The sequence below is a fragment of the Sinocyclocheilus rhinocerous genome, unplaced genomic scaffold (assembly GCF_001515625.1).
Source record: "Sinocyclocheilus rhinocerous isolate Xijiao unplaced genomic scaffold, SAMN03320098_v1.1 scaffold222, whole genome shotgun sequence".
Taxonomy (NCBI): domain Eukaryota; kingdom Metazoa; phylum Chordata; class Actinopteri; order Cypriniformes; family Cyprinidae; genus Sinocyclocheilus; species Sinocyclocheilus rhinocerous.
The window spans coordinates 540,851-553,665 of NW_015625652.1; the positions used below are offsets into that span (position 1 = coordinate 540,851).

At 37.1% G+C, this 12,815-nt stretch overlaps 1 protein-coding gene across 1 annotated transcript in view; it reads left to right on the forward strand.

Annotated features, from left to right (window-relative positions):
* The window catches only part of LOC107705839 (R-spondin-2-like), a 58,385-nt gene extending 46,502 nt beyond the window's left edge, over positions 1 to 11,883 (forward strand). The window contains exon 5 of the mRNA XM_016509335.1: positions 10,901 to 11,883. Coding sequence (XP_016364821.1) covers positions 10,901 to 11,022 — 122 coding nt within the window. The 3' untranslated portion in view covers positions 11,023 to 11,883. The remainder of the gene's footprint in view (positions 1 to 10,900) is intronic.
* The last annotated feature ends 932 nt before the right edge of the window (positions 11,884 to 12,815 follow it).

The following is a 12,815-nucleotide window of genomic DNA, read 5'->3' on the forward strand; positions in this document are numbered from 1 at the left end:
TTTAGATAGATAGATAGATAGATAGATAGATAGATAGATAGATAGATAGATCTGATTCTGATAGATCGATACTGACTGATTGATTGATTGATTGATTGATTGATTGATTGATTGACTGACTGAAATTCACACTAATAAATGGAAAGAGAGCCAACATTTCAATTTTGAATTTTGCCCAAACCTGGCTTTAAGTTAAAAATCTACCCCAAATTTCTAGTCTAAATGGTGCAGTTGCTCTTGGTAGAAACTCTAGTTTTCTTTTTGCTAAATTTATGCAGATTTTATTCAGTACTGTAATTTCAGTATAGTTGCTTTCTTCTTCCTCTCCATTTTCAGGGAAAACATGAAAATGTGCTTTTAAACATTCAGTAATTGTACAGTTAAACATTGCGCACTGCCGGAGCAAGCGAAAAGTGATGGATTCCAGGGACGAGATATTTTCCTGCTGGTTTTTAAGGCAATGAAGACAGAAGCCTTAATCATAAGTTAATTCTAGCAACCGCCTTTTTGGTACTGTAAACAAAAGATGTTCTTAATACACTAAACATTCCGAGATGTTCATCGTAAAATGCTGGGCGTGTAATGCAACACATCAGTTATTTTCCTCTGATGATAGCTGAATTGATAAGAACCACCGCTAGTATATCATTCCTCCGTTCTATCAGCACGAAACAGATGTTTACGTAAATCTGACAGATCAAAGCGCCGCGCTGAGGTTTAAATACACTTAAGCGACTCCAGAAAAACTGAATACTTTTACCTCGGCTGTAGCCATCATTTGCCTTATCAGAAACGATGCGTTTGAGAAATTGTAACATATGACACAAATTATGAATATGTGGTATTCCCTTGATGTTTTTTATCGTCCTATTGCCATTTTCTCAGTGCTGGTTGGTAATAGCGTTGGATGCTCGCTAAAATAGCGCAGAGGTTCTCTTTGATAAAGCTGTGGAAGCTTTTTATGTCGCTCGTCAGAAATGTAACATAACATTTAGGCAGTAATTAAATGAAACTAAAGCTAATTATGCCTCATTTTCTGAGGGACACAAAACTACAGCTCTATGTACTTAAGCCCAGATGTGGGAGTGAGTCAGGCAGGGAGATAGGAGACCACAGAAGCTGTTTTGCAGCCTTCTCTATGGGTTTGTGGTGGCAGGCATATCAGCTTCTGTGTGTGGCATAGACGGCACCTGGCATCAGTGTGGTAACTCATAGTGGACAACACTCACGTCTGCAGGTGATTTATGAATAGATTCATATCTCCATATATTATTTTCTTAATATGTGTTTTTGAAATTTAGTTTTTTGCTTTAATATTTAACAGTTGTTTAAGAATTAAACCATTGGAAAATAGTTTTTTTCTTGTTTAAAGCATAATTTATTTGTTTATTTATTTTTTTTACTTTATTCTATACATTTATTTAAACGTAACACACACACACACACACACACACACTGGGCAATGGGTTTAAAAAAATACCCTTCATAAATACCCTATATACATATATTCAGTATATATTCTCTGAAAATTTCTGTCTTCTGCAATTATGCTCCCAAAATAAATTTATCCTATTTTTGGGATGCTTTGATAATTTTACTAAAATCATAAAACAAAGAAATTAATCACACAGAATTTTTAACTCAATGTATCATTTTAATAATTGTAATTTTAGTTGTATTATTTTTTTTTATATTTTTTTATTTTATTTTATTAATATTTATATTTAGCTTTAGTATATTTTCATTTAGTTTTAGTAATTTTAGTATTACAATTTCTATTTTTTGTTTATTTTTTTCATCTAATATTTATATTTTATTTTATTTTATAAAATACTATTTTAAATTAAAATACAATTATTAATAGCATTTGCATTTCTGAAAATCATCCACATTTATTGATTAAATGCAGGCAAGATTACATGTCTTGTAGTTAACATATAGGCTACAACATGTGGGGATGCAGTGCTCATGCGGGCCCCAATTGACCATTCACTGAGAGTTTGATTGACAGATTTTATGACCAATCATAGTGCCGAATCTGACAAAGTGTTGACGTCTTTCTGCAATTGAAACGTTACCTTCTGATGTTCATTCATGTTTATTTCATGTTATAACTAGTAAAGAGGAAGAGATGATCGGTAGAGGTCGACCGATTGATCGGCCAGCCGATTTTGGGCATTTTTTAATGAATCGGCATCGGCCGATTGTGCTGCAAATTAGGCCGATTTATAGGCAGGCCCATCTGCAGGCAGCTAAGCGTTGTTACGGAACGCGGGAGAGGAGAATCTCTCTCTGGCTGCGTGAGAGACGGAGCAACTCACACTCTGCAGCCGTGCTTATTAGATTACAGCCGTTACTGGGGAAACCGCTATATCGCCCGCTCCAACAGCGCCTCCTGCTGGCATAGAATTCATTTGCATTTGCAAGTCTGTGGGAAACATTGGTGTCTGTCAGCAAACATAAACAAAAAGTCTGCTTCAGAACTGTTTTGAGAAGGTGCTTAAGTTTTGAGCCATGTATTATTACTCTGAATTAGGCTACTACTACTATTACTATCTTGTACCCTGCAATAATAATTTACTCAAACTCACTTTTATGAGATGAAGGGGTGGAAAAACAAAAGAAAATCGGCAAAACATATCGGCCAAAAAAATCGGCCAGCGGCTGCCCTGATTTCTAAATATTGGCATTGGCCAGTGAAAAACCCATATCGGTCGACCTCTAATGATCGGTTCAAATGCCGCTTAAACTGAGGCGCTACAGCGATCTGTCACGACACATTAAAGAGCCACTAAACGGTATTTATAGTTTGAATTTCTTTTAAAATGACAAAATTTGACAGCTAAGACTTTGTTTCATACCAAAATTAAGCTGCTGTGTCTTGTCTGTCGGCGCATTGTCAGTTTCCTCTTTGCTCCGTGATGGGGGGTGGGATATTTTCAAAGGGCCAGTTGAGTCGATCATTTACAGTAAATAAAAAAATACATTTTAAAATTCATCAGTCTTAAATAATAACCCAATCTGAGCTTGAAAACTCTGAATGCATTATTTGCATTACATTAAAAATCATGTGTTCAGTCTTTTCTAGTTCAGCTCTGGCCCATGACCTGAAGACAGTCCAATAGTAACAACCGATTAATCACTGCACCAGTCATTGCGTGTTTTTGTGATACAAATCATGATCTTTACGGACATCTTCAAAGAACCGACGTGAGGCACTCACCTGCTCCTGAATTTCTCTTCAATTCTACCGTTGCTCAGAATTAAGACAGTAATGACCCACCTAATCTCAACTTTAGCTTTGAGTTCGGAATGCATGTGTTTTAAATCATTCCTCCTGATAGTAAGCAGAGCTTCAGAGGGAGAGAGAGAGGAGGGGAGAGGTATGATCCAGAGTAACCTTGTTAGGCTAAGTGACACTGTGCAGAGAAGCTTCTTGTCAGCTGGTTAGCAAGATGGACTTCTACCTATAAAGGATCGTCTTCTCAGGGCAGTGTTGGGGAAACTGCTTTAATTCTGTAACTTAAACTACATGCTAATCATAATTTAAAGTAGTTCTAAGTGTTTAGCTACACAATGAGCTGCTAATAAAAGTCACTTACTGAATTGATCATTCTAGATGGCAGTATTTTTAAGTATGACAAATTATAATTAAAATACTGTAATTGTATTTTACTTGTATTATTCTTCATGTTAATGTAATGATTTAGAAGTTGGTGTTATCACCATATTATTTTATATTTAAATGATTATTCAAATTATTATATGTTATGTTTATATGCATTTATTATTTGTTGAATTTTTATGAATTTATGTTGGCCTGTTGGAAAATAATAAATGACAAATTAAAGCAAATAAAAAAATGGCAATTTTATTTGAGATATTACAATATAGTGCAAAGAGGAATTAATATTCCACAATAAAAAAAAGTGTAGGGTCTCAAATCAATTAATCTTTCTATAATTGATTTGATATCTTTCTTTATTTGCTTTTTTGAAATTTCTCATCTCCCTCAATTACAACATTAATTACACCAAGAAATTAGTTCTCACCTTTGAACAAAAAGGCATGATCTATAATTACCTTAATTTATATAGAAACTAGCTGCTATTAGACCAGTAAACTGGATTGCAGCGGTGATGAATATACAGGGTTTAGCACTGAAATGCTGTGTGTAAAACTGACTCAACGGTTTAGTGAATTCCCCCTCTGTGCTCTGCCAGGTTCACTGGATCTCCTTCCAGACACATTGTCCACGCTGTAAGTCAAGGGAAGCTGGCTGCAGTTACGCATCTCTTCACAGCATTATAAATGTATGTGTTAGGAGGCCCTTAATGGCTGCTAATCCAATTTCTGCCACTGAAATCAAATCTTGCTGGCGCCAGCGGTCCTCTCCTTTGCTCACAAATAATGACTTTGTGTTTGGTGTCTTTGTGAAAATGATGGACCACCAAAACTGCAGCTTTATATCATCTTGAGTCCTCATACCCTGTTTTCCATTTTGCATCTTTCCTCCTCATTCTCTCTTTATCTCTTGCCATTTTGAGCGGGCGGTGGGAGGAGTGGATGAGATTAAGGAGCAGCAGAGAAGGCAATTATTAATTGTTGATCCCTTGAAAGATGAGAAGGTTCTGAACAGAAGAAGAGCCTTCGCAGAGAGGCCCATTTACCGCTCGCTTGTAATGCTTTCCTGAGGTCAGGCATTGATTTCCTTAAACCACATGCTGTGCTGATAAGATTAGGCCTTTCGATTCCTGAACTACTTGAGTCATGCAGATGAAGTCACTTTGGGTTGGATTTTAAGGCTGGACGGACGTCTTTTCATTTGGTCACGGCCTCTCTGACAGCGGGTCACTGCCAGGACTAGATAAAATAAGTGGACTTTTTATGCATTTTGTCACTGTTTTGGTTGGAAAGCACTTTTATTTTTTTAATTGTAGAAGCCTTTTACAATAACTTAAAACATAAGAGCAATGTTTTTTTTACTGTTTCAATATAATATAATAAATATGTCTATTTAAATATCAATATTCATTTATACATGCATATACAAATGAATATCACTGATAAGCTACTACTAAATATAATGTAGAAACTTTAAAATAGAAACTTACATTTTCTTTAAAGCTGCTTTGCAACAATTTGTATTGTGAAAATTGCTATACAAATAAACTTGAATATTACACAATATGTATTTATTTGTTTTATTATTATTATTTATTTAAGTGCATTTAGTGTAAATATATTAATTTATCCATTTTAATGAATATTTACATATTTAAATATGATTATTGATTGATTTATATGCATTTGGTATAGAATAATAAATAATGTTACATTATATTCATTTCATTTATCTTTTAAAATATTCATATTTACTTTACTAATTTGCACATTAACTTTTTATCCAAAGTGACTTACATTGCATTCAAGGTATATACTGTATTTTGTCAATTCATGCATTCCCTGGGAATCAAACCTATGGTGCTAGCTTCGTAAGCACATGATTAGAGATTTTCACCTTGATGAAATCATCAAAAACTAACATTTATATGATATTGTACATTTATATAATAACACTGATATTTTATATTGATGGTTATTTTGATGGCACCCAGTGCAGTTAGAGCCAGGTAGAAGATTGAAAGGAGAGAATAATATGTCAAATCATGTGCTGAAGGAATTTGTGGCCGGGAGTGGAACTTCCACCCAAGCGGTTTACCGTGGGCTTCATTTCACATTGCCAGGTGTTTCAGCAGATCATATCCATGCGTGTGGCAGAAACCAGGAGAAGAAAGAAAGTTATGAGGAAATCACGCGGACGTACAGTACAGAATGTGTTTCAACTTACACCTGTGTTCTCTTTTCTTTGCTTTTCTTTCTTGACACTCATTCACTCAGGGGAAAACTCTCTCTTTTGTTGCCAAGGAGTAGTAATCAATTTTCCGTGCAGATATCGGAGCATTAGAGCACACACAAGCACACTGTTTCTGATTAGCACTAACTTGTTTATTTGTTTGATGCTGAAAGTCATGTAAAACTGAGTGTCTTTTGGCAGATGCTTGTTTTATCTACAAAAGGAAAGCAATCAGTGTCGGAAAGATTCGTTTTTTTTTTATTCCACAAAAAAGAAAGAAAGAAAGAAAGAAAAATAAACCAATGTTTATAGATAAAAACCATTCTGGCATATGGTTGCTTTCAGCTTTCCCAATCAGAGATGCTAAAAACACATTATTTTTCCCCCTCACGTTTCTCCGCTGTAATTCAAACTGTAAGATTGTAGCGAAAGGCAGCGTCGTCTTGACCTCACTCTGTGAACCTTGCTAATTGGACTTGGCAATTAATTGTAAATATTAGATCAAAACTGCAAACACGGCCCTAATTCAAACAATCTTATGCCTGACATCAATTCAGGTTGAGACACATTAAATAGTTGCAGACATCTTGATATGATTTTCCATTTCAGGCGTTGTTTTGACCTGCACAGACATAAGGCTTTCAGTTAGTTTTGGTTGCCCTCTAGCTGTCAGTTATGAAATGTAATAAAATTTCCATCAGCATTTTCTCAGAATTCCCAAATGAGTGATGATTTGAGCGTCTAAATGAAAGCTGTTACTTATAGGAACTTTTACTCGACCCCGTTTCATGAGACAGATTTCTGAAATAAAATTAGGGACAGGTCCAACAGTCAAATTTGAAATGTATGTAAATCTATGATTTAAAAAAAAAAAAAGTTGGACAACCATATTTTACTGTAGTACTATCACGATATATCAGATTACTTTGTCATACTACTGTAAATTACACTTATGAACTATAATGAGAGTAATGATAACTTGACATCATTTTGTCTTCAAATTAATGCTAGTTGAATAATAATGTCTAAATTGATAATGACTTCCATTTTTAAAAACCAGGACATTCCTGAAGACACTTCCAGACAGAAAAAGCCACCAAAAACTGGTACCCAGGTACCATCTGGTAACTTGTAATGCCCTTGACAAATATTTCCAACAATAGGCTTTTAGAAAAACCTGTCCTTTAATGTCTTTTTGACTGATGTCTTTGGAACGATTTGATCAGCAATAGCCTGAAGTTTAGTTCTCTCCTAGTTAATCACACTGCTCTCCACTACTATAAACAGAACTTAATGAGACAGGATATTGTTCTAATGGTTGGGAGGAAAGCACACATGTGCTCTGGCCTTCAACACAGGTCTTTTTAATGTAGACCTCTGCTCTTTACTGCCATCAATCTGAGCCCCTAAATTGATGATATTGCAGACTATGTTTATAAAGCACACGGTTTTGAATCAAAATGGCCTCTTAAAACGGAAAACGAAAATAAATTACCTGTGGTCATTATGGACTTGCATGTTGTGCCTGAGTAAATCCGTTATAGCTCACTTGAAGCAATTGGAAGCGACATTTATCGAAGAGGTTCAACGGTTTCGCTGTTGCTGTTGTTTTTATGTGAGGCGCATGGAGATTCGGTTCAATGAAAACGGAGTAAAATGGACCCCGAGGGCTTTTCGAGGCGTTTTGAAGGCATAACGAGCCGTTGTGTAAAGACAACATTTTTGCATTGTGCCAAATTGCAAAACCGCAAGAAATCAGTCCTAAAATAGAACGATTGTATTAATTGCAGGAAATTGCTGATGGAAGATTAAGCGAAATTGTTAAAAAAAATTTCTCTCTCGTGCCACCAAAAGAGAGCATTTTCTCAGGGTTGTTTCCACTTAAGAAAATCATTTTCTCAGAAATCACATCGTGGGGCTGGGAATGGCAATCGGGCAGCTGCGAGCAAGCCAAGCACTGAGACCACGTTTGAAAGAGAGGCCCACTTGAGATAAAGTCACCACACATTATGCTGCCTTGCCTCATTTTGTGGTGCTAAATGGCCTGAACAAGTGCAATAATAAGACTGTGAGCCAGGCCTTGAAATACAGCTATAGAAAGATTATTTTCTTCAGTCTGTACGTGAACTGTAGCACAGCTAGCGGAGAATGTGTGCCAGATCGGGATCCAGATACCACCCGGCATCCAAGTCTGACTCGTTTTTCCCCTGCTGACAAATTTTCTGTGCCTCTCAGTCACACTTTCTCCTTCGAACGTTCACACACTCGCACGCACACTCAATCATACGCACCTCGTTATCTTATTTGCCACTGTTGGATTTAGCAAGCCACCCTTCGTTGTGTGCGATATGCCGCACAGCCTTTCCCAGAATGCTATGCCTGCGACACCTGGCTTGCATTAATTCTGGTCTGAGAAGCCTGGCTGAGAAGTGAACGAGTGTTATGCACTTTGCTCCACTGTTTTTTGAGCTGGAGTGTGAGGAGGGGAGAAGGGGTGAGGAAAGGTTCATTTGGTTTGGGGTTCTGCTGGGGTTTAAATCATAAAAAATATCATTCACAGGCAGCTGAAGGTCTTGCTTGCTGTTTTAACCCTTTAAGAAACTCACAGAACTTAATGAGACAGGATATTGTTCTAATGGTTGGGAGGAAAGCACACATGTGCTCTGGCCTTCAACACAGGTCTTTTTAATGTAGACCTCTGCTCTTTACTGCCATCAATCTGAGCCCCTAAATTGATGATATTGCAGACTATGTTTATAAAGCACACGGTTTTGAATCAAAATGGCCTCTTAAAACGGAAAACGAAAATAAATTACCTGTGGTCATTATGGACTTGCATGTTGTGCCTGAGTAAATCCGTTATAGCTCACTTGAAGCAATTGGAAGCGACATTTATCGAAGAGGTTCAACGGTTTCGCTGTTGCTGTTGTTTTTATGTGAGGCGCATGGAGATTCGGTTCAATGAAAACGGAGTAAAATGGACCCCGAGGGCTTTTCGAGGCGTTTTGAAGGCATAACGAGCCGTTGTGTAAAGACAACATTTTTGCATTGTGCCAAATTGCAAAACCGCAAGAAATCAGTCCTAAAATAGAACGATTGTATTAATTGCAGGAAATTGCTGATGGAAGATTAAGCGAAATTGTTAAAAAAAATTTCTCTCTCGTGCCACCAAAAGAGAGCATTTTCTCAGGGTTGTTTCCACTTAAGAAAATCATTTTCTCAGAAATCACATCGTGGGGCTGGGAATGGCAATCGGGCAGCTGCGAGCAAGCCAAGCACTGAGACCACGTTTGAAAGAGAGGCCCACTTGAGATAAAGTCACCACACATTATGCTGCCTTGCCTCATTTTGTGGTGCTAAATGGCCTGAACAAGTGCAATAATAAGACTGTGAGCCAGGCCTTGAAATACAACTATAGAAAGATTATTTTCTTCAGACTGTACGTGAACTGTAGCACAGCTAGCGGAGAATGTGTGCCAGATCGGGATCCAGATACCACCCGGCATCCAAGTCTGACTCGTTTTTCCCCTGCTGACAAATTTTCTGTGCCTCTCAGTCACACTTTCTCCTTCGAACGTTCACACACTCGCACGCACACTCAATCATACGCACCTCGTTATCTTATTTGCCACTGTTGGATTTAGCAAGCCACCCTTCGTTGTGTGCGATATGCCGCACAGCCTTTCCCAGAATGCTATGCCTGCGACACCTGGCTTGCATTAATTCTGGTCTGAGAAGCCTGGCTGAGAAGTGAACGAGTGTTATGCACTTTGCTCCACTGTTTTTTGAGCTGGAGTGTGAGGAGGGGAGAAGGGGTGAGGAAAGGTTCATTTGGTTTGGGGTTCTGCTGGGGTTTAAATCATAAAAAATATCATTCACAGGCAGCTGAAGGTCTTGCTTGCTGTTTTAACCCTTTAAGAAACTCCAAGAAATGGTTAAGGGGAAGAATATATTTTCTTATTGAGTAAAATAACACGGTATTGTACTTGATTTCATTTTCAGCTTTAATGAAAAGGAAAAAAATTACCTCAGCCCACGTCCCAATGTGCATACTATTCATCCTAAATTCTATGCGATGGTAGTAATTTTCAATACTATTTAGGGCAGATAGGGTGGATAGTACACTCTAAAAAACACTGGGTTAAAAACAACCCAATTTGGGTTGTTATTAACCCAAGGGCTGTGTAAATATAGGACAGAACCCATCTTGGGTTAAATTTACCCAGCAAATTGGGTTGTTTATTTAAAATAGGCTACTTTATAGTTTCTGTAGGCTACTGAAATAAATTATATGTCAATTAGCACTGCATCATTCATAAATTGTATTTATTTATTGTGTTTATTGTCTTAACGTTTCAGTTCATTCTGCTTTTTATACAGTTTAGCTGCAGATATAGCCTGGCACGTCTATGAGCGCGAGATCACTTCTCTTTCAGTGCGAAAACTTCTTTATCTCATTTTCATAAAATAAAATGCTATAGTATTTAACTTTTCCTCTCCATCGGCGAATGATGATCCTGAAAGAAAACGCGCCCGATGTCTGTTTGCTATAGCAACAAACACTACTTTCATGCATCTGATTATCAGATAAACCTCTCACTCTTATTTCAAGGTTGTTGTTAATGCTGTGGTTATTTTAACAGTTTTCTTCGTACATTCGGTTCAACGACATCGTTATTGTTGTGCACTGCATAATATTGTTTTTAATGTAAGTAAATCTTTTAAACTTATACTAAATTATACTTATACTTACTAAGTATAAGTATAATTTAGTATAAGTTTAAAAGATGGTGCTTGCTTAATGATACAGAGGATGGGAATTTGATTAACCTGGCTTAATTATGTTCCTAATCATGAATATTCTGCAACTGTAAAAAATTATTTTCTTGATTATTATTTTAAAAGGCTTTTAGAAATGGGTGTGACGTCATAATGGTTGCAGTGCCGATTATTTACAGTGTTTCTTGCTTGTTTTCTGCTACCAATCAGTCGAGACAAACAGTTTCAAGGAATAATTAGCTTTTTCTGTCTGTTTTGTTATAGGCGGTTCGGGGAAGGGCCACCGGACCAAAGACCAGAAGAAGAAGTCCAACAAGCAGAGGCTGCGCTTCCGGGCTCAGAACCAACACAGCGACCACCTCGCCTCTCTTCGAGCAAGCCAGTAAAAAAAAAAAAAAAAGAGAGAGAGAGAGACTTTTCGATGGAACAAAGACCACAAAGCTGCTAACCCATGCTCCACACACACCTACCCTGATGAAAACACGCTCACGCATCCAAACGGTATTATTCACACTCATGTGGTCACACTGTGTCTCTGTGCCTCCTGCTGCTTCACGTAGCCCCCGACCCGTGACCCCACTGTGATATCATGGAACACTATAGCAGCTGTTCATATAGCTCATATCTCGTCCTATCTGAGGAGGAAGAAGAGAGAGACTGAGCTGGAAGCACCGAAAGCTTGGGCCTGGAGACCTGGAGGAGTAGAACGAGCACAGAGTGGCGAAAGGAGCAGAAGGGATTAGAAACGTGATTGACTGATAATGATGCCCTGAAAAACAAGAGAGAGACTTATCTGTATTTATGTACAATTTACACCATCCCCTCCACTACGAAATCAAGGCAGAGTGTGTCATGTATTGCCTTTCTTGTCCAATAGGTACTTTGTTTTTCATAGCAATGTTGCAAACCATGCATAGTTGCGAAATTATTATTCTCAGCACATCTCAAGATGTTTACGTCCAGACCGCTTTATGCTTTGACTGTATATTGTGGGTAAGAATCTTAGTTGTTCAACTAGCATGGCCACAAACTCATGTGTACATAGTTGGTGAGTTTATCTAATAACGGTAACATTGATGATAAATATAAAAAAAAATTACTGTATTTTCAGTATTGACACCTTCAGAGTTTAAATGTGTAAAGGGTTATAATACCAGCTACAGTTAAATGACTTTAAAAAGAACAAAAAGCTAAATAAAAAGCATAGCCTCCACATAGCTATTACATTTATATGGTATATAATTGATTTATTTATTGATCTTTTTTATTATTATTATTATTATTTTTATGTTTGGTGAAAATTTTGTCTCTGTACCTCATACTCCTCAGTGCTGAAGTATTTTTTCAACCACTTATAACAATACAAAATATCTCCAACAGTGGAAAGCGATTGTGTCTGATTTGCCGATAAATTTCCTTCAGAAATTCCTTGTGTAAACCTGGTTTAGCATCTTGTACTTTATGTTGATCACACATCCTGCAGCAGCTGAAGTATATCGTCAACTGATTGATAATGTGTATATTGTGTGCTAATAAAACGCAGTTCATGTTGCACTTCATGGTGCCGTTGTATATTTTCATAACTTCGCCAACCTCCCATCAAGTCCCTAAGCTCTATTACGCAACGTTTGTCATTTCACAGCACACCAACAGATATGCCCAATTGGCAGCAGAGAATGGGGCTCTTATTGGAATGTGACATCATTCGGAGCAGCTGTAAGTCTTTCTGACAGGTGCAAATGGCATCAATCTGTCTATCGCTACAGGCACTGAAACCACTTCACAAAACCTCTCAGAATGAAAATGAATAAACATTTTCTTCAGGTAGGTTCTGCCAAAACGGTTTTATTTGAGTCACGGACAATTAACCTAGTGCTATGTTCTGTATAATCATTGCCTCTGGAGAGAGAGAGAAAAAAAAGCCTAATCTTACAAACAGTCTCCATTTATCATATATAAAAAGTCAGACAGTAAACATCCAGATGCACCTGTAAACCTAGAAATTATTTCCAGAATAGAATAAGCATTGCTAATAAATAAATATATAAATAAATTACGTTAATTTTAGAGTGGTTGAACTGCATAAATAAATGAATACATAAATAAATTGACTGTTTGAACATTTATATACAATCATAAAATATTTGCTAATTTTACAGGATGTAAGTGGGAGGGAAAT